The 22,601-nt window shown below is 42.5% G+C and overlaps 1 protein-coding gene across 3 annotated transcripts in view; it reads left to right on the top strand.

The window, feature by feature from the left end:
- The window catches only part of LOC119955451 (kelch-like protein 20), a 38,297-nt gene extending 15,711 nt beyond the window's left edge, over positions 1-22,586 (top strand). For all 3 annotated transcript variants that reach the window (XM_038781636.1, XM_038781637.1, XM_038781638.1), the window contains exons 5-11: positions 6,630-6,745; positions 7,951-8,134; positions 11,762-11,905; positions 13,704-13,837; positions 18,541-18,749; positions 19,774-19,880; positions 20,830-22,586. In XM_038781636.1, the coding sequence (XP_038637564.1) occupies positions 6,630-6,745; positions 7,951-8,134; positions 11,762-11,905; positions 13,704-13,837; positions 18,541-18,749; positions 19,774-19,880; positions 20,830-20,914 (979 nt within the window). In that variant the 3' untranslated portion in view covers positions 20,915-22,586. The remainder of the gene's footprint in view (positions 1-6,629; positions 6,746-7,950; positions 8,135-11,761; positions 11,906-13,703; positions 13,838-18,540; positions 18,750-19,773; positions 19,881-20,829) is intronic.
- Positions 22,587-22,601: the final 15 nt, after the last annotated feature.

Below are 22,601 nucleotides of genomic sequence, written 5' to 3'. Positions count from 1 at the left end.
GTCAGAGGAGATGCAGACCCAGGAGCTGAAGCGCAAGTGGGAGGAGGAGCTGGGGAGAGAGATAGAGGACGGTCTGTGGGCGGACGCGTTGAGTAGAGTCAAAGTGTCTGCAACATGTGCCAGGCTCAGCCTGATACAATTTAAGGTCGTTCATCGGGCTCACATGACAGTGACCCGGATGAGCAGATTCTTTGGGGTGGAAGACAGGTGTGCAAAATATGCGGGAGGACAAGCGAACCATGTCCACATGTTTTGGACATGTCCGAAGCTTAGGGGATTTTGGCAGGGGTTTGCAGATGTCATGTCCACTGTGTTAAAAACAAGGGTGGCGCTGAATCCAGAGGTGGCGATTTTCGGGGTGTCGGAAGACCCGGGAATCCAGGAGGAGAAAGGGGCAGACATTCTGGCCTTTGCTTCCCTGGTAGCCCGGAGACAGATACCATTAGCTTGGAGGGACTCCCCCAAAGTCGGAGACTTGGCTGTCGGACATGGCTACCTTTCTCTGTTTGGAGAAAATCAAGTTCGCCTTGAGAGGGTCACTGTTAGTGTTCGCCCGGAGGTGGCAACCATTCGTCGACTTCATCGTGGAAAATTAATCATCAGCAGAAGGGGTAGTTAGTTTAGCGTAGAGTAGGGGGGTTAATAAAGGTGGGACCTGTAAGGGAGGGAGATGGCTTTTGCACTCTGTTTATAGTTTCATGTACATTGTTTATTGTGTTGTTGTTATAATACCAATAAAAACCTCAATAAATGTTTCTTTAAAAAAAAGGGGATGGATGAATGGATATGCATTTGTGATTTATGTCTTGTATACCTCATAATGGAACATCCATGCTCTGATGTTTCATTCCTTTTAGGGAGGAAGGTATGTAAGGACCCTTGTTGTTGATTCCCTTCTTTTCCCCTTTTTTATTTTTACTTTTTATAATTTGAATCCATGGATGCGAAATGGACGTCTACCTTTAAGTCGAACAGGAGAAATGAGAAATTTGAAAGTTACAACATAATACACTGTGCTAGCTTTGGACAGCAAAACTCAGACCTTTTGGCACCCGAGAGATCGGTGGGACTCGGCTCGATTGGTTGGTTGGTGGCCGATGATTTGTCCAAAAGGCCGTATTCTGCCCGGATCTGCACCGACCCTCTGAAAGAATACTCTACCTAGGTCCACTCTCCACCTTATACCTGTAACGTCAGCTAACCTGCACATCTTTGGACAATTGCTCAAACCTTTGAGACGCCTTGCCCTTCCAGGTTAATCTGAGATAGAGTTGGCATTTTTCAAGACCGAAGGGTTCATGAGTTTGCGTGATGTACAACGAGCAATGATCTGATCAGGGTGGGCGTTATCCCGCAGGATAGCTTTAAACAGCCTTTTCTTTAGTATCAAGCTCGTACGGTGAGCAAATGGCTCTGGGCCCTATTTTGAAGGTTGTCAATAAGGCCGATCTTCTATTGCATGGAACTGTAGGAATCAAAATGCGTATATTAACCAGTCAAGGTCGGCTTGCAATAGACGGTAGTAGAAACCCATTGGCAAATTTCTCAACTAGCGTACCGAGGAACGGGAGCACATTTGGCTGCTCCATTTCATTACCTAATGACTAAATTAACGACTAATTCAAAAATTATCAGCAGACAAATTCTTGCCCTCCAGTCAGTTATAAGAAAATAAAATTATAGCCCTGTCGCTGTGATTTGATGAGTTGCTGAAATGTGACAAGTGCTCGAGAGCAAGATCGATCTCTTTTGGCTTCTCGCAACATGAATTGCAGCAGAAACTGACGAAGGTGTGAAAATCCCATTCACAGGAACTGATAGTCTTGTAATTCCAGATGAATTAATCAGTGACCTCTAACAACCTATAATTGTTTCCTATGTCTAGGTAACAATTTAAAGATTTGCCATGACTCTATTTTTGACTGTCCATAATTGTGTTTACTTGGGCATTACTTAATATGCACATTTAAATCGGCTTAGCCAGTAACTTTTCTTACTACTTCGAAATACTATGTTGCAAAAGAGCCAGTGTTGAGGCTCAACATTTTTAAAAGTTCTACCTTTTTAACCCATTATGTTAACTTTTTATTTCGGATAGTTCTGTAGTCTGCATTATATATGGTCTGTTCCAATGTCTTGTCTTTGCAATGATCATCAACCAATTCCTAGAGATGTGTAGATTTAGTAAGTGTTCCTGAAGTGATTTATTGGGGCCATAACTTCCTGGCTCCTCCGCATTACATTTAGAGGGTACCCCAAAGATGCGCTTGGGGTATCCCTCTCAAGGATCCCACGTTAAGGGTTTACCCGGAAATTGTCCAAAAGTGCTAACTCCCCCATGGCAGTGGCGTTGAGCTGGGAACCATCTGACCAAAGTTATTTTAAATCGCTAACTTTGGATGGTTCTGTGAGTTTTACCCTCCTAATTACTCTGAATACTCAGAAAGCGTTGGAAGGTTAAAAAGCACTTCTACGGGCAGCACGGTGGCACAGTGGTTAGCATTGCTGCCTACAGCGCTGAGGACCGGGGTTCGAATCCCGGCCCTGGGTCACTGTCCGTGTGGAGTTTGCACATTCTCCCCGTGTCTGCGTGGGTTTCACCCCCACAACCCAAAGATATGCAGGGTAGGATCCAATTGAGGATCTTGCTTTAAATTACTGACTGGCATTCTAGTCAGTAAGAGAGAAGTAACTTGCTCAAATTTCTATTGTCCTTCCTCCCCTTTATCCAGAAAGTTATGTGCGCCCTAGCACATTATGTCTCTAAATATTTATGGTTTACGCAGTGATTTTTGAGTCAAATGTGATGTCTAATTCAGGATCCCTGACAGCATTGCAGAATTGATGCATTTTTTTTGAAAAGATTACTGCAATAATGGTTCAGTCTAAGTATATACATGTGTGTAAAATCTGTTCACTACTGCAGTTTAAAGATTTTTATGACTGTTTTGACATTGGTTGCTATTTGCTTTTATAGACCTGCTCAAGATACTTGATCCATGCAGTCCTCTGCTGATTGGTAGATGCCTGTGGTCAAAGCTAGAATTTCGATCATAAATGCCAATGAATAGGCTCACAGCCTGGTGTTGCAAATCTTTCATTTCATATTTCTTTTATTCACGTGTTTAGTGCTCTGAGACAGGAAATGCACAGATTTTCCTGAAATAAAAATTAGGGTCAAATTATTTTTTTGATTTTCCTACTGTAACCCCAGGAAGTGTTGTCGGCTTGCACTCCATGCCACGAATATTTATTGCCACTACCTCTACTTAATGCACGCATATTCTATACCTGTATTCGCCATTAATAATAAGATCCATCTACTCATGTGCATAAAGTTCACTATTCCAGCCCTTCTGAACTGCACTTGCAGATGCAACTTGTTACCTTTTTAATTAGTTTTGTTTTAATTTTGTTCGTATGTAGCTGGACATTTTTTTAAATGGATAGTACCTCTCCAGGTAATTTTTTCATTTGGAGGTAGTGTATTTACTGTGGAGTTTTCCAATGTTAATGGTTTTAAAACAATCTATGGATTAAGATCGATGTACATTTGGAACTTGTCTTCTGTGGGACACTTCTGTGTCTCCTTTTTCTATAATCCCTGAACTGAGTTTTTTTAAATAAACCAAATACTTCTAAATCTGGTATTTATTTTCCCCCATGGACAACGGAACAGAGACTCTAGCAATTTTAGATGTTTCACGTCTACCTCCTGCTCCTATATTCCATGTTATTGAACATGAGCAATATTGTTAACTTCCGCATTGAATTGCCATACTCGTTGTCACTGGCACTGAGACCTTGCTACTTCAAACAAATTATGCTGTGGGACATCCCTAATAAAAAGTTTTGTTTATTTCTGGAGGGCATCGTGCGTTTTTACAATTGTGCATGTAAGTAATCTTTTGAATTGAGATCATGGGCAAAATTTAATGTAATTAATGTGGGTTTGGCCCAGCAGTTAGAGACCACTCTTATATTGCTGTGCTTTTTAAAACTTTTATTTGGAAATGTCTTATTCTTGGCTTCAAATATAGTTTCAAAACCGTATGGTATTAATTGCATGGATCGTTTTTTTAGGCATGTGACCTTTGGTGCAGTTTTCGTGGTCACTCTATCCATGTCGTAATTTTTATGGGCAAGGCATAAATATTCCATTTGATCCGTTCAGTCAACTATATAAAAAGGTTGAGTGGAACACCAGCATTTCATCATCGACAAACTGCTACATTAGAGTTAACGTACAATTCACGGTTCCGATTTTTAAAAAGTACGTAAAATGTGCAATGGTTCTTTTAAAATGAAAGGCATGATGTCAACTTGCGAAACTAATTATGCAAATCTGTAAGATGTGAGTATTGTAAAACTCCAGTTTATTTGCAATTTTTCTCTTGAATTGCTCCTTTAACCAAAGATTTCTGTCCTGAAGGCATTGCTTACTCTAGATGCACTTACTTACATGCATGCTTCTGTGCAAATAGATGTTGATTATTCTTATAAATTCTGCTTGATAATAACAGGCATTGGAGTTTGACATTATTTTAACAGTCTTGTTTTGAATGAATGTATCCAGCAGTGTGACTGCCCAATCCTCCTACTCCGCATTGGGCAGGCAGGTGAGCAAGAACATCACTGAAAGACGGCTTAAAGAACAAATTGGGAAATTCATACTTCCGTAATTTTGGATAGTCAATTGTGTTGTGGGAAGCTTTTACCATTTGAAATTAATTGCAATCATGGTGCTGTGAAATGGACGCAAATGCTTTTCCTCAGCTGTATTAAATGCTTGAAATGTTTAATTACCGCACCGAGTTTAAATAAAAAAATGTTAGCTCAGAATAGGTATTGGCTAGTATCAGCTGCTTAAATAAAGAGTGGGCGGGATTCTCTGGTTGGCGACGCTGGAATCTCATTCAGCGATCAGCCGGAGAATCCCTATTTGCGCCGAAGTCTGGGGCGGTGCCACTTTTGCGATGCTCCGCCCCCTCAAACTACGCCGCAATCTGTATGGACGCCTCAGGACGTCACCTGAGGCCCTCCCTGTTGCTCCACCCTCGTTGGGCCGAGTTCCTGACGGCGTGGGTTACTCATGCTATTTTGTTTTGTACACTTGGCGTGGCGGCTGTGAACTGAATCCAGCGCCACCATAGTCCGGGGTGTGGGGAGCTGTCCTACAGAGTGGGGGCTTTGGCGGGGGCTGGGGACACTGGTGGGAGTGGTCCGAGGATGGAGAAAGGGGGTTACTAGGGGACAGTATGTGGCAGGCAGGGTCCGTGCGCGGCCGGCGCAATGTTGCACGTCGCGGCCGCTGCAGGCCGCCACCGTGCGCATGCACGGCCACTGACCCGACAATTCTCCGGCCATATCCGCAAGGTAAGGCTGGACGCTTTACCCTGTGTGCCTGCTAGCTCCACACCAGATGGATGAACAGTGCAGCTTTTGCCCCGTTTTTTTCTGGCGTAAAACGCCACTGTTCCCACTCTGGCGTCAGCACTTACTCTTCAAAATCAGAGAATCCAGCCCCATATTTCAGCAGTAGTATGTCTGTGTGTAACATACATTTATTTATGTTATTGATTTTTTAACAATCCTGATGCTGCTCAGTTTTCTTTTTGAAGGACCATCATTTGATTGTAATTCACCATTGGGGAAGTATTATCCTTAAAGAAGTGTGAACTGTCAGTTTTGATGTAGTTTTGTTCAGTTCCGTGAATAAATATAATTTCTATCCAGTTCTCAATTATAAATGCAACGATGTCATAACCAATATTGTTGAAAACTGTCCACTTCAGGTTTTGGCAGTATTTTGAAAATCATGTTCTTTAGTTAGTACTTGGCTCAGGCCGTAAGCTCTGTTCCCCAGTTTTGTTTATTTTGTTTTGCATCTGCTGGCCTTGATTGTGGTATTTCTTCCATATGTTTTTGCTTTTGGACACATCTGTTTGTTGTTCTGCCATTCACGCCTACTCTGGATATTATCTTTTATTTCTTTACAACTATTATTGCTCCTTCTGCCTGCTACCCCATCACAAAAGCTATTTCTATTTTCCTTCAGTTCTGAAGGTCCTTGGCCTGAAGCGTAACTCAGTTTCTCTCTCCACAGAGACTTGTCGGGTCTTTCCTATCTCTTCGGGATTACTGTGTATCAGATAAATTACCTGTTTCACTTTCAAAAATGATTGAAAATTCAGACCTAATTTGCACAAACTGTAGAACTTCACTCTACTTCACCAATCGCCATTAGTCATGTCGTTTAGAGGGCAGCACGATGATTCAGTGGTTAGCACTGCAGTCTCATGGCGCCGAGGTCCCAGGTTCGATCCTGGCTCTGGGTCACTGTTCGTGTGGAGTTTTCACATTCTACCTGTGTTTGCGTGGGTTTCGCCCCCACAACCCAAAGATGTACAGGGTTGGTGGATTGAACGTGCTAAATTGCCCTTTAATTGGAAAAAAATTAATTGGTTACTCTAAATTTATTTTTAAAAAGTTATGTATTTTAGTGCCTGCTTTCCAGGAATAGCACGTTTTCTTGTTTGCCCTACTCCACAATCGTTAATCCTGTGTTTAAGGGTCTTCACTTATAAACTTTGGTGATTTTTTTTCTCTCTCTCCGCAATGTTTTTCAGAGATCTCCTGGATGAGGCGAAGAATTATCTCCTTTTACCACAGGAGAGACCTCTAATGCAGGGCCCCCGAACACGACCCCGCAAGCCCATCCGATGTGGGGAGGTGCTTTTCGCAGGTGAGTGAGCCCAAGTGATTTCTTCTGAATCCCTAACCTGTTGCTAAAGGTTCCATAACCTGAGGTTTGCAGTCAGCGGTGTAAGGACCACACTCGCCGCTGGCCTCGAAGAAAGTGTGTTACTGAGCTCCATGACATCAGTTTAATTCTGACACCAACCACAAGGAGTCTTTGGCATTCGGGGGAGTGAATTCATCAAGCAGGCTTAGCAGCCAATTAGATGGTAGAATTCTCATAGGCTGCAAACTAGGAAGTAAAAACACTGATTTACCATACACGTTTTGAAAGCATTTAGCAGGGAGCAGAATAAAATTTGGGAAATGCTTATGGGATTAAGGTTGAAGCATGAAATATCAAACTTTGCAGATTTTCTTCCTCTAAATTAGCATGCAATGGGAGGGACCAACACTCTGGACGTCTAAAATGGGTTATTCAGGGTCCGATAAGACATTTCTTTAAAAACTCAGTTGTATGCATCTCATTCAGCAAGACTTTTAAACTTTTTACATCGAGAAAATGTGTAAGTTCAAGTTCATGTCAAATCACAGATCCTGTGCTGATTGCATGCATCTCTGAAGGCGAAGGGAACATTGACCACAACCTCTGGATGTCTATATTTAATTGCCTGTGTGCCAACACCAGAGGCTGTTGTCAGTTTTACACAGAAATGCAGGTGAACATTGGCAGGTTTCTCAGTAATAATGGCTCTGAATTTTCAATCTAAAGTATCTTTGTGAACCATGATCTGGATTTCATAATTGCTCTTTTGCATGCTGTAGTTCTTTAACAATGTTGACGTAATACATGTAAATGTTTCCATGCCACAAATAACATAAATTAAAATGGCAACTTGATGCTTTAAATCATTTTATTTATGAGTTATTCTGGGCACAAATGTTTCCTGTATTGATGTAGCAGGATCTGGTCAGTTTATCAACTACTAAGATTCTAACACTTGAGCTGAAAAGAACTGCATAGTCGCAGAGAAATGGCTTGAGTCTCCTGTACATTTCCAACAAGGCCACCTTCAGTATAAACAACAACGTCGTTTTATGTGGATAGAGGCATTGGAATATAATTAGGCTATTTAGACTCTCAAGCCTGTACCACTATTCAGCTAGATCACGACTGTTGAGACCTTGTTGAATAGAGATTTATTTATTTTTAATCGTACTCGTTAACTTTTACTTTTGCCTCTGTCATAGTTGGTGGTTGGTGCAGTGGTGATGCAATCTCTAGCGTGGAACGCTATGACCCTCAGGCGCATGAATGGCGGATGATGGCTTCAATGTCCAAACGAAGATGTGGTGTCGGTGTAGCAGTTCTCGACGACCTTTTGTATGCAGTCGGCGGTCATGATGGATCTTCCTACCTGAACAGCGTTGAAAGGTAAATTCAAAGGTTTTTACTAAATGTACTGTTTTTGCTTGTTGAAGAAATGGCCGATTGATAATTGTCTCAGTGCAGTAATCGCCTTTATGGGACTGAGCTCTATGAGCCAGGACTCTGGTACAATTCGTTAGTTGATTCAATTTGGCAACAGCCAGATAGGGCACTGTAGCTTGGACTATAGAGAAGAAATATCAACTAGGGTTTCTGTTTCTGATCACCACCTATTGATTCATGCCAGAAGGTTTCATTGAGTAACCTGCAGACTACCGTCTAGACTTGACAATGGAAATTGGTCATTTAACATTAAATGGCAGTCAGCAGTGAAGAATTGCACTCCAGAAACTGTTATGCCTTTTGGGGAAGGGGAGAGTGGGAATTCAAGCTTTTGTGCCAAGGACGACGTTACTAGACCGAAATGGCCAGGAGGTTTTGGGCTGAGAGCTGATTTATGCCCCTTATTCATCTTTCCACCCAGTGCATTGATTTCAGAACCTGTCCTCAAGTCAGGTGGGATTCCGTTCACCAAATACTTTTAAACGGTGAAGCTGTTTAGAGTCCCTACAGTGCAGAAGGAGGCTATTCGGCCCACAGAGTCTGTACTGACCCTCCGAAAGAGCACTCTACCTCGGCCCATTCCCTCGCCGTATCCCCTAACCCTAGCTAACTTTTGGACACTTAAGGGGCAATTTAGCATGGCCAATCCACCTAACCAGACATTTTTGGATGTGGGAGGAAACCGGAGCACCTGGAGAAAACCCACGCAGACACGGGGAGAAAGTGCAAACTCCACACACACAGACATCCAAGGCTGGAATTGAAGCTGGGTCCCAGGCGCTGTGAGGCAGCAGTGCTAAACACTGCGCTGCCTCATAACTCTTATGTGTCAACATCTGAACTTGCAAAGTACTTGGCCATTTATGTAAAACTGAAATTCATTTGGGATTCTTAGGATATTTGAAATGAGCTTATCTAGTTGTTAAAATGATGAGTTGTACATTCAGCCGTGCCTATTCCCACCCCCCCACTCTCTGCTTTGTAGAAAGCAGAGCTGTGAGAATGTGTTGACTTCTGCTCCTGGAGTACCTGCAACTGGTAACGTATCTGATGTTGAAAAATAACTGACTGGATGTCAGTTCATTTTATTTATACAACCAGCCATGATCCAATTGAGTAGTGTCCAGTCTCGGGGCTGAATGGTCTAGTCCTCTTCCCAACCTTTTAGAAACTTTAAAGGGTTTTCGAGCAGAAAAGGTTGACCTTGCAATCATGCTGCGGACAGTACAAAGCTTGAAGCAGGACAAGAAGTAGACTTGCATCAAATGCCGGTTGTTAATTGTATATTAATTGTGTTAATCTTGTATGCAGGCGGTGAGTGTTAACTGGGATTACAGTTGAGCACTTGTAAAGAGACGTACTATTATGTGTTTGGATTAGGAACTACATGCTTATAATGTTCAACTCTGAATAAATGTAAGACCAAATACAGATTGGTTGTAGTAATATCCTTCACCAGCGGGCTGTCCGAGCATTAACGCCGGTGACATTTATTTAGCTGCATTTGTGCTGCCATTCTGTTGGAGAGAAACTTTCAAAATGGTGCAAACTGTATAATATATAATCTTTATTCACTGCTGCCTCACGGCGCCGAGATCCCAGGTTCGATCCAGGCTCTGGGTCACTGTCCGTGTGGAGTTTGCACCTTCTCCCCAGGTTTGCGTGGGTTTCGCCCCAAAGATGTGCAGGCTGGGTGGATTGGCCACACTAAATGCCCCTTAATTGTAAAAAATGAATTGGGTACTCTAAATTTATTTTAAAAAAATATAATAATCTTTATTATCGTCGCAAGTAGGCTTACATTAACACTGCAATGAAGCCACTGTGAAAATCCCCCAGTCGCCACATTCCGGCACCTGTTCGGGCAGTCACATGCTCTGGAATTGCTGGCATTGTGCAAAATGGTGTGCTACCACAATTTGTCTTTGGTTTCATTCAACTGCCTCTGGATTTGATAAAGCACAGAGCCTCACCTAGACTGATATTACACCTGCTGTATAAATATAATGTCAGCACTCGGTTGAGGGAAATATAACTTGTACTGAGAGTCGTTTGGCAGGGTTGTGGGGGGGCGGGGGCGGATTACATCTATTCATAAAAATAGTTGTCCATTTGAAATATGTAGCAGAGTACTTGCAACTCTTCAGCTGTATGTTTTAAGCTGCCACCTACTTTGACAGATGGGCTTAGTTTGTCATTTGAGAAGTAGACCACTGTATTTCAAAGTCAGCTTTAGTTTCCGATTCGTTTTTTATTTAAAAGGAAACTTGATTCTGAATATAAAGTTTGTTTCGAAGAATATGGTTTAAAAATAACTACTACCTACTCTTTACTGCTGTATACTTGGGTCAGTAGAGTGACTCCCTAATTAGTCAAAACGACGAGTTCCCATTTGACTGATCTGTGTCTGCAGGCAGATAAAAATTAATGGCGAATAGCAACTGATGAAGAACATGGAAGCAGATTGGTGTATTTGTGAATTTATTTCTGACAGGTAATAAACATAGATGCTGCTAGATGTCTTTCAGGCAGATGGGAAAGAATGAAAACACCATGGGTGAGATTCTCTTAACCACCCTGTAGCGTGTCTCTCAGTGATGTGAGGCAGACCCCCATTGACTACTGGTGGGATTTTCTGGTCCCTCTGCTGTCAATGGGATTTCCCATTGAATCCACCCCATGCATCTGGGAAATCCACGGTGGTGGGGGGGGGGGAGAGAGACCACTGAAGATCTCACTCCATTTTACCAGGCTTCCTACTGAACCCTCTTCTGTTAAAACATGATAGCCTGCAAGATTTGTCAGACTTAACACTTACTTCTACCCTAAATCATCATTCTATATGGCCGTGCGAGTGTGACCAGGAAAGAAAATGTAAGGATTCATGACATTTGGAGAAAAGCATATGTATTCTTGGTGCACCAAGGCCTGATCGGTTCTGAACTGGTTGCGTAGTCCCTTGGATTGTTTTGCCTAAATGCTGAAAATCGAGAAAATAAACTGAATGTTGTTTTGGGTTTTATGTTTTACAAACTTAATTTTTTTCTACCCCTTCCCTTTTCACTGAGTTTCCAATCTTGTGTACGTTGTGGAGATTGCCCAACTTTACTTCAACAGCTCAACTCCTCTACTGTCTCTGATTGGTCACACTGCTCGCCTGACGACCAGTACTGGATGAACACAAATTTCCTCCATCTAAGTATTGGGAAAGCCAAAACCATTGGGATTCTCCGGTCTGCCAGCCGCGTGTTCCTCGGTGGCGCGCCCTCGCCGGCGGCAGCGGGATTCTCTGTTCCTGCCACCTGCCAATGGGATTTTCCATCATGACCACCCCACACTGCTGGGAAACTCGTGGGTGTGCTACCGGTGGAACGAAGAATCCTGCCGGCAGAGAATTGCGCCCATTGTCTTTGTTCCCTGCCACAAGCTCCATTCCCTAGTGGCCAACATCTCGATGCAACAGCCCAAGGCTAGATCAGGAGAAATTTGTCTTTTTGTCATGGTTATAAATGCCTTTGGAACAAAATTTCTCTTAGCGCTCTTGACGTTTAACTTATCTCTGTTGCTAAGGTATGATCCAAAGACAAACCAATGGAGTAGTGACGTAGCTCCAACCAGCACGTGCAGAACCAGTGTGGGAGTAGCAGTGCTGGGAGGGTACCTGTATGCTGTTGGAGGACAGGATGGAGTGTCCTGCCTTAACATTGTCGAAAGGTAAGTGATGAGGGATGCTTTAGTCTCCGTGACAGAAATTACTTGGTTGAAATTTACTCTTGAGGCACGTGAGACCGATGTCTGTTCAGTTGTCTTTCTCAGGTTAGCATTTACAACCATGCAGTGGAAGAACATCATGTCTTCCATGCACAGATGAAGGAACATTCTGTGGGAAATAGTCACAGGCTGAGCTATGCTTCTCGCCACATGGCTTCCTGGCATGTGAATTCACCATGTTAGGGTTGAAACCTGCACTTTGCCCGTTGGTCAATAATTGGTCAATAACCTATTCTCCCTATTGGGTGGAGGATGGAAAAGAGAAGGTAAATTATTTTTTGTTCGGGACTTCTTCAGTCTAAAGTGAGGCATTGGTGATGGATCATTGGGAGCATGTCAACCTCCTTGTGACACTTTGGTAATCCAATACCTGAGCCATATAAATTTGTAATATTACAGAGCAGCAGCCTGTTTCCTTACAGGGCTCTGGAGGGGTAGAAGTATCAGGTCCTTGGATTCTTACCACTGAATTTAATCCAGTGAACCTAACTGAACAAGCAGTGGTTCTATCTGGTTCAGTGCCAGCAGTATCCCCAAAGCAACTTGGAGATCCCCAAGAGACTCTAGCCAGCCTGCATCTAACCCCTCTGCACTTTGGTAATAAGAAGGCAAAATGTGCATTACTCTCAGCTAAAATTAAACCTGTACTGTCTAAACCAAATAAACATGAGATTAGTGAACATATTTTAATTTATTTTAAAAACAACACCAGAAGTTCTGGCTTACCAATAGCTGCGCTGTACAATGAAGTTCAATAATTAGGTCTGTGTTTGGTTGGCTTATCTCAGAAGGCTGGCATTATTGGTACGATTGACCACCGAGTCCCAAGCTAGGAAAAAGGAAATGCGATAGGGTCTTACTCCTGATCATTTATTATCCAGCGACCCGTAGCAGATTACTTGCGTGTGACTGATGGGTGTGCACCAAATCTGTGCATGGCTGTGATGGTCCTTTCATCAACATTAACCAATACTTGGTGTTGAGGTTTGTATATGAAAGTTTAAAAACCTGGAAAAGTTACCAGGAAGCTATCAGAAACTTGAGAAATAAATTCTTTAACTTGGGAGATAATATCTGAAAATGCAAAGAAAGGGAGGGACCATATATCCTTGTTTAAAAGACGAACTCGCGGAAAAGTCGACACCATGTTTTTTGGCCTTTAAATCCCCCCCCCATAATTTCCATATATTTCATGTAGTTGAAAATCAGCACTGGTTTTACAGGAATTAAAGCCCAACAATTTCAGAACCAAAATTCTGGAGATAATAATGATTTAATTTAATTGGTTTTTTTTTAAATTTAGCGTACCCAATTATTATTTTTCCCAGTTAAAGGGCAATTTAGTGCGACCAATCCACCTAACCTCCTCGTCTTTGGGTTGTGGGGGCGAAACCCACTCAGACTCGGGGAGGATTCAATTTAATTGTCAATGCATTTGGTTCGTCATGCTGGAAAATTAATTGTTTAATTTTAATTCTTTAGCATCGTTGGTGTTTATTTTATTCCACTGCAGCGACTTTTTTCTTAATTTGCGCCCAAATCAAGCGCACATTAATCCCTCAACATTATCCCAATAAAAGTCGACTCATGATATTTTTGGCCGAAAAGAATTGTTCCCAAAAATGTAACTTGAGTATATAAGGTACTTAATATGGCACTTACTGTTTAAAGGGTTGTTTGGAGGTATTTTTTAATAGGATTAGAGAGAATCAAATTTGCAGCACATTTATTATTTTACCAGGTTTGACCCTAAGGAAAATAAGTGGATGAGAGTAGCCCCCATGAGCACTCGGCGCCTCGGCGTAGCTGTGGCAGTCCTTGGTGGACATCTCTATGCTATTGGGGGCTCTGATGGAACATCTCCACTAAATACAGGTAATGTATTGGAACCAGAATAATTCCACGATTAGTTACAACAGTAGCTGTGCTTCAGACTGATCCTAATTTTAATCTTTCCCTCATCGGTATGGGGGACGGTGTGTCCCGGACAATTGAAATGTTCTCTTATTTTTTTTATTATGATTGTTGTCTTTTCAGATCAAACGGAGTGTAAATCTCCCGGTGCACTATTCCAATGTGCGTGTAATCTCGCAACATCACCAGCTGCAGTTGTGTGGCTTTCTAATCACCCATACCATCCATCTTGAAAATGAGACGGCCAATTTAATAGTAATTAATGATGAATTATGGCCAGTTTTGTGCCAAGGTTTTGGACCCATCAGTAATTGGGCTCTTGTTTTCCAAATTCATTCTCTGTTGGGCCCTCCTCACGGTGGGGAGATTGGGTTAGTTTGGAACACCGGTCCTGGAGACAAATTGACACCAAGACTCTCTGGGCTGGAATCTCCTGTCTCCCAGCTGCGATTTTCTCTGTGGGTTCGCTGGCGGCGGGATTCTCTGTTCCCGCCACTTGTCCGTGGGATTTCCCATTGGAGCCACCCCAGGCCGCCGGGAAACCCTCGGGAAGTGGTGGGAACAGAGAACCCCAATGGCTGGAGAGTTCCGGCCTTGGATATTGTCATTTATTTTTAATGTGCATTAATTTGAAGCTATCACTACAAAGAAACTGGCCATTTGCTTCCCAGTTCTATGTTCATAGAACATAGTGGATGGCAGCTATAACGTTTACCAGAATGAAGGGGAACTGCAAGATTTATTTTTAAAGGAAAATACAGCGGATGCTGGGAATCTGAAATATAAATGAACCATGCTGCAAAATACTCAGCAGGTTAGGCAGCCTCTGTGAAGAGGGAAACTGAGCTAATGTTTGAAGCCTGATCTTTCATGAGAACAGTTCTGATGAAAGATTATTGACCTGAATGGTTATTTCCATTTCTCTCTTCAGAGATGTTGCCTGACCTGCTGAGCATTCCCGGCACAGTTTGCTTTATTATTGCTAGATTATTTTGTTTGTTTGCATGGCAATACAATTTTGGGTTTTAGAGAATATTTCTGTGCTATCAGACTTGTGGTGGGCTGAAAATCTTTATGAATAGAGTGCACCTAGACTTCCAAAAAGCTTAAACAAGATTCCACATTGTGGGTTACCTGGTGGGGTCAAAGCTATTTGGATTTAGGGTCAAAAATAGACTTTTAATTCATTAGGCCAGCATTTATTGCCCATCCCTAGTTGCCCTTGAGAACCACTGCAGTCCCTGAGGTGAGGGTACACCCACAGTGCTGTTAGGAATGGAATTCCAGGATTTTGCCCCAGTGACAGTGAAGGAATGGTGATATATTGCCACGGTGGTGAGTGACTTGGAGGGTAACCAAGGGTGGTGGGGTTCCCAAGTGATCAGGAGGTGAGTTACTCACCATACTATTCCTAGCCTTTGACCTGTTCTAGTAGCCACTGTATTAATATGGCTAGTCCAGTTCAGATTCTGATCAATGGTAGTCCCCAGAATGTTGATTGTGGGGGATTCAGCGATGGTAGTGCCATTGAATGTCATGGGCAGTGGTTAAAACCTCTCTTGTAGGAGATGGTCATTGCCTGGCACCTGTGTGGCACAAAGGTAACTTGTCAGCCCAAGCCTGGATATTGTCCAGGTCTTGCTACATTTACACATGGACTGCTTCATTATCTGAGGAATCACAAAAGTTGCTGAACAGTATGTAGTCATCCCATCTATGAACATCCCCACTTCTGATCTTTATGATGGAAGGGGGGAGGGGGGTAATTGATGAAGCTGCTGAAGATGGTTGGGCCGAGGACACTACCCTGAGGAACTCCTGCAGTGATTCCTGACCTCCAACCACCGCAACCATCTTCCTTTGTTCCAGGTATGACTCTAACCAGTGGCGAGTTTCCCCCCGATTCCCATTGACTCCAACATGGCTCCTTGATGCTATACTCTGTTAAATGCTGCCTTGATGTCAAGGGCAGTCACTCTCGCTTCACTGAAGGAAAGAAAATAGTAGGGACTTATTCTAATGGAGTGGAGTTCCCAGAAATCAGTACCATGTCACGCACAGACTTTGTGTTCTGTTACTGGCTGCAATCAGTCGACTTTGTATGTGAGAGGCTTGTGTTTTCTTAGCCTCTGAACGTGCACCCCAAATAAGTAATTTCAGCAGCAAGTTTTTGTGAGCTTTAGAGTAAAAGTTATTTATTCTCACACATACACAAAATTTGATGTGATGTCTCACACATACAAAGATTAGATACAGGTGAAGATAATGCACTGTTACAGCTTAAAGTACAGTCGCTGGTTTACAATTTCTGGTGCCCACCGGCAGACTTGTAATTTCTTGGATACTTAGAAGCAATGGTCTTAAAAGTGAAGGATTCTCAACAGGTGATAAGGTTTCTTAAAGTAAAATTTCTGAGAGATTGGTCCTCAAGAGAAGGGGTGATGGATAGATTCCCTCTTGTTGGAGATGGTCATTACCTGCCACATGTGTGGCGTGCATGTTACTCGAAAATATAGTCATTCCTTCTATTACAACACCCTGTGCTAGGTTACAGTCCCCCGACCTGGAGTCGCAACGCAATTGAATTAACAACTAATTTTTAGAAAAATATCCAAAGTGTTTGGCCCTTGACTGCCCAATAATTACAGTCACCAGGTTTGTAAATTTATACACTCTTACTGTTTATTAATAGTGAAATATGTAGCAAATACAACTAGTTAACTAGTATCTAATTCCTAATCCCCCAAGGCAACTGCTTTTCCCAAGACCGTACGAACCTACAGAGAGTCGTGAACACACCCCAGTTCATCACGTGAACCCACCTCCCATCCATTGACTTTGTATGCCACAAAGTCTGAGGGCTGGAGTGCAGCACGGTGGTGCAGTGGGTTAGCACTGTAACCTCACGGCGCCGAGGTCCCGGATTTGATCCCGGCTCTGGGTCACTGTCCGTGTGGAGTTTGCACGTTCTCCCCGTGTTTGCGTGGGTTTCGCCCCCACAACCCAAAAGAAGTGCAGGAAGATGATTGGCCACGCTAAATTGCCCCTTAATTGGAAAAATTAATTGGGTACTCTAAATTTATTTGAAAAATGTCTGAGGGCTGGATTCTCCGCTGCGGCACATTTCTATTTCATCCTGCCGGCAGGATTATCATAGAATTTAGATTATCATAGAATTTACAGTGCAGAAGGAGGCCATTCGGCCCATCGCGAGTGCATCGGCTCTTGGAAAGAGCACCCTACCCAAGGTCAACACCTCCACCCTATCCCCATAACCCAATAACCCCACCCAACACTAAGGGCAATTTTGGACACCAAGGGCAATTTATCATGGCCAATCCACCTAATCTGCACATCTTTGGACTGTGGGAGGAAACCGGAGCACCCGGAGGAAACCCACGCACACACGGGGAGGATGTGCAGACTCCGCATAGTGAACCAAGCTGGAATCGAACCTGGGACCCTGGAGCTGTGAAGCAATTGTGCTATCCACAATGCTACCGTGCTGCCCTTGCTACCGGGATGCTCCATTACACCAGCCGGTCAATGGGGTTTCCCATTGTGGGGCAGCCCCACGCCGTCTGGAAACCCCCGGGCTCCCGGCAAAATGGAGCATCCTGCCGGTGGAGAATCCAGCCCCGAGTTCTCCTGTTCAAACACTTGCACCAATAACTATGTTGCAACTTCCTGAATTTCTCATTCTCTTTGCTGATTGACTTAAAGATACATTTCCATTAAGCATCTATGGATCAAAAATGATAACGGCAAAAATACAGGTGAAATGGGAATCAACAGGAAGCACTCTGACACTTCATTGTTGCTGGGCCAAAACCCAGGAACTCTCTTCTGAACAGTACTGTGGTTGTACCTACACCACCTGCACTGCAGTGGTTCAAGAAGGCAGCTCCTCACCACCTTCAAGGGCAATAAGGGGTGGGCTACAAATGCTGGCCTAGCCAGAGAAACTCACATCTCGTGAATAAATTTTCAAAAAGTAGTGAAAGCTCTTGGATTATTAAATAAAACATTCTAGCATCGGAGGGTCAGGTTATGGTCAAAGGAGGAACTAAATTGGCCGAATAGCTTTTTAAAAATAAAATTAGAGTACCCAATTATTTTTTCCAATTAAGGGGCAATTTTGCGTGGCCAATCTGTCTACCCTGCATATCTTTAGGTTGTGGGGGCGAAACCCACGAGGACACAGGGAGAATGCAAACTCCACACGGACAGAGACCTGGGGCTGGGATTGAACCCAGGTCCTCGGCACTGTGAGGCAGCAGTGCTGATCATTACGCCACTGTGCTGCCCCTTGAATAGCCTTCTTAATCTTAAATGTATGGGGTGGGATCCTCCAATTGGGTTTCCCATTGTGGCCACCCCCATGCCGTCGGGAAATCCGTGGGCGTGGGTGCGCTGCCGGCGAAATGGAGGATCCGGCCAACGGAGAATCCAGCCCATTATCTTGCAAGTACACCAGGTATTGCTATGTGCAAAATTTTCTACGGTAAAAGCCTGGCATCTATCCTGGAGAGAACCGTACTTTTCATTTTCTCAATTCCTTACTTAAAAGAAATCAGAATTATAATATGCCCATAACCTGCTTTGCTCCAACACTGCACCAGATTTAGCTGGTTGGGTTCATGGCATTGTTTTGTACCTTTCAGTTGAACGCTTCATTCCTCAGGAGAATCGCTGGTCCCCTTGTTCACCCATGGGGACGAGGCGAAAGCATCTTGGCTGTGCAGTATTCCAGGACATGATCTATGCAGTTGGAGGACGAGATGACACAACTGAGCTCAGCAGTGCCGAGCGATACAACCTAAGAGCCAATCAGTGGTCGCCAGTAGTTGCTATGACTTCGAGACGGAGTGGCGTAAGTATATACTAAGCTCAGCTGTGTTGTGTGTGTATGCGTGCATGTTTTTAATAATTTATTATGGACTCAAACTATAAAGTACCATCCCTGGACTGCAGTTTTAATCTGAATAAGATGGAATCCAGTATGACATGAAATGCTGACAAGAGAATTACGCATTTTTTGGGTAGACGCCAGCAGAACTGGCAGTTTTAGTGAAGGTTACACTTCAGTTTACTCTTCCAGATTCTGATTGAATGATTTGAATTTGTGGCATATTGTGGTTTATCTTTATCAATGCAGCCTGCATTATTTGGATTCCTGATGTTTTACAGCATCTTCAAATTGAAAAAGGCATTTCCCCTTGGCATCAAAATTAAATCTTCAATCCCTGTAGAAAATAGATGCACTTGGGAGTCCCATTTTGTTTTTTTAAATTTAGATTACCCAATTATTTTTTTTCCAATTAAGGGGCAATTTAGCATGTCCAACCCACCTATCCTGCACATCTTTGGGTTGTGGGGTGAGACCCATGGGAAGAATGTGCAAACTCCACACGGACAGTGACCCGGGGCTGGGATCGAACCCGGGTCCTTGGTGCCGTGAGGCTAACCACTGCGCTGCCTTTTTGAGTGTCATTCTTCCTTCCTCCCCCCTCTCCCCCTCCTCTTCTGTGGAATAATCTGATATTACTATTTCAGCATTGCTGTCACAGTCTGTGCAGCAATGCCAATACAGTGACCACACTTTAAATACTGCATGTTTCCCCTTACAATGTATGCCTTACTGCAGCAAAGCAGGGTGAGATGTCCATTGGCAACTAAAGTTCTCTTTGGGGTAAGTGATAAATTCACTTGCAGCCCCGCAAGCAAGTTGGCAACAACCCTCTGTCTTCGTAGCGTGATCTGATCCGTAGCTCATGTTACACTAGCTTGTTACTTGTATTGGCATGCTGTTTAACCAAATGTTATTTATGTTTAACCATTGTTCCTTACAAGTAAATGCATTTCGTTTTCTTTTTATTTATTCCACCGCTACCCAGGTTGGCCTAGCTGTTGTAAATGGACTTTTGATGGCAGTTGGAGGTTTTGATGGTACAACCTACTTAAAAACTGTTGAGGTGTTTGATCCTGATGCAAATACTTGGAGGTACAAACATAACTCTAAAAATGCTTCCAGCTCACAAGTTAAACTTACTTGACTTCAAAGTTATAACAAAGTAATTGATTCCATTCAGTGTGCTACAGTCACGATGAGATAACTGATGTCTTGACCTTCATAATACCGAATATAATCTGTTCTGTTAAAACAATGTACTGAGTGTAAGAATACTTTTCCAGAATTCTCTCTGCACTCCATGGCTCCTACACGTTGAAACTCCCAAAAGTTTAAAATTGGGAGTAAAGCTGAAAACATCTGCTAATCATTGACACAATCTCTCTCTTTTCAGTCAAGATTTTGATTGGTGTTCTTTAACTTATCTGCCAGAGCTCTTCAGTTTCACAAGTACGACCAATTTTATTTTTGTAGAATTTGCAGTGCTGGAGCAGGCCATTCAGCCCATCAAGTATGTACTGGCCCCTGGAAAGAGTTCTCGAGGGTAGAATCCCATATTGAAGTTATTCCACACCAATGCATTGCTTTAAGTTTTAAACACTGAAAAAAAGGGCTGCCAGCTGCATTGTGATGAATAATTCTGGTGGGATTGTGTGTGCAAAACAACAAATGCAGAAACTAAACCAGTCTTCAAAATTACTCCTACTAGAGTATTACACGATAAGGGTGAATTTTTCCACGGCTAACGGTGAAAGATTGAGATAGAGTAAGAATTTGTAATGCATCATTGGGCTCTATACCCATGTGTAAATCAAGACTAAAAACAGGAACAAACATTGCATAGCTTCATCACGTACATACTCAAATGCTTGGAGCTTCCAATCTACAATCCGGCAATCACAGTTGAATTTCCTTTACTGAATTAGATGTGAAACAACTACCAAGTTATTTTAGTGATTCAAGAGCAGGGCAAATAAAACAAGTGGGTTTATTATATGAACAAACAAAGTGGTTTTAATTTTAAACTAATTTATTCTCTCAGGCTCTTTGGAAGTATGAATTACAGACGTCTTGGAGGTGGGGTTGGTGTGGTGAAGATGACACAATGCGAGTCACACATTTGGTGAATTCTTCAATGGCGTGGGGAGTTGTCTTGTACATTTAACCAATTTACAATGGCAATTGAATTGCTTTTTGTAACCATAACCAAATTCAATGCAGAGTGCAGAAGAGCACCTTCCATAATAAGTGCATTATATATATCTTACCTTTTATGCATTAAATTGCAAACATTTACAGAAATTTAGCGGTTGCATTTCTTGCAAAAAAAATGGGATAATAGGAACTATTAGAGCCATCTTACTGAAATAGAACCTTGCTGCCTTATATAAATAGCCAGTGCCGATTAAATAAATCCAGATGGTTGTATGTATATCCAATTTATTCTATCACTGGTACAGCTATGTTAAATCTTTGTGCCAATACCATTTCTGTCACTTCTAAAGGTGAAGCCTCCCAAAATGCAGATAACTGAAGCCAATTGGTTTAATTTCCAACATACTCAGCTCAAAATATAATGGGGGGAAATTGGACTTGAGGTCAGCAGAGAGCGTGGTGTAGATCCTGCCTCATATGCCCAGGGTGCTTAAATTGTCACGAGAGAAAAATTAAAATGTTTGGTGGTGGAGATATGAGAAGTTTTAAAATGCTCTATAGAGTTCCAACTTTTTTTTAAAAAAAGGAATTTCTCCTACAGCCAATCAAAAATGCCATTTTTATGCAAGCATTTTATTTGGAAACCATTAGAATTGGGATTACTTAAAGGTCAAATTTGTTCTTTGTACAAGGTTGACCAAAACTTGGGTTTGTAAAAGTGCGGTCAAATTATTTGTTTGAAGGATTGTACAGACACTAAAGAGATGTCAGTTGTGATAGGCACATGTTTTATTAATGTACATGTTTTAATAAACCAAGTTGAACCTCCATTACAGCATACAATAAGCTAGTCTTGTTGGGTGAGGGGAGGGGGGTGTATTTTTAGCCTACTGGTTACACTGCAGATACTTAAAAAGCATATTGACAGCATCTAGGGGGTCATAAGACAAGTCAAAACTACAGCTGTAGGTACTAAATCAAAGCACTATGACAATCAAATGTCTTCACTCAAAATATGATTTGCCGCTTTGTTTTAAAAACCTGGCTGTCGAGTGAACAGTCCCTGTTTTGTGTACTTATTTCCAGCTAGAAGGTAAATATGTACATAGGAACAGAGTAGGACATTCCACCTTCGGAGCAGAGCCTGCTTTGCCATTGTGAGCTCATGGCTGATTCGGTGGCCAACTCCATATACCCACCTTTGACCCATATCCTTTTTAGCCATCTCAATTTAAAATGATCCAGCAAGAGTTCCTTTTATGTGGAAGTGCTTCCTCACATCCTTCCAGTTTGGAACTAAAAAACTGAGGAAACAGATTTGCCTTGATGATCGGATTACTCCTATTGGGAGGCATCATGCCTAATTTGTATAATCTCTCATGACTTGTCCAGGTATCTTACATTGTCCAAAGTCAAACTTCCATCAGAAGATGAAGAACCAAGATTTATTCCCATGGATTCCATATAAAAGTTCACTTCTCAATGCTCATGCTGTTGTTGCATTAGTGGGTTCTTACTGTATTGACCCTCAAAACTTGCCGGATTAAAATGTCAATGTAAAAATGTGTTCCAGCTGTTCACGGTTAAAAACAGCTTGATGTTCAATTTGTACAGTATATTTAAATAAAGTTCAGTTCAAAAATGCTTTGTTTCTGAAGA

Source organism: Scyliorhinus canicula, chromosome 21 (assembly GCF_902713615.1).
Source record: "Scyliorhinus canicula chromosome 21, sScyCan1.1, whole genome shotgun sequence".
In the NCBI taxonomy this organism is placed as follows: Eukaryota; Metazoa; Chordata; class Chondrichthyes; order Carcharhiniformes; family Scyliorhinidae; genus Scyliorhinus; species Scyliorhinus canicula.
This window is presented reverse-complemented; position numbering and strand designations above follow the sequence as displayed.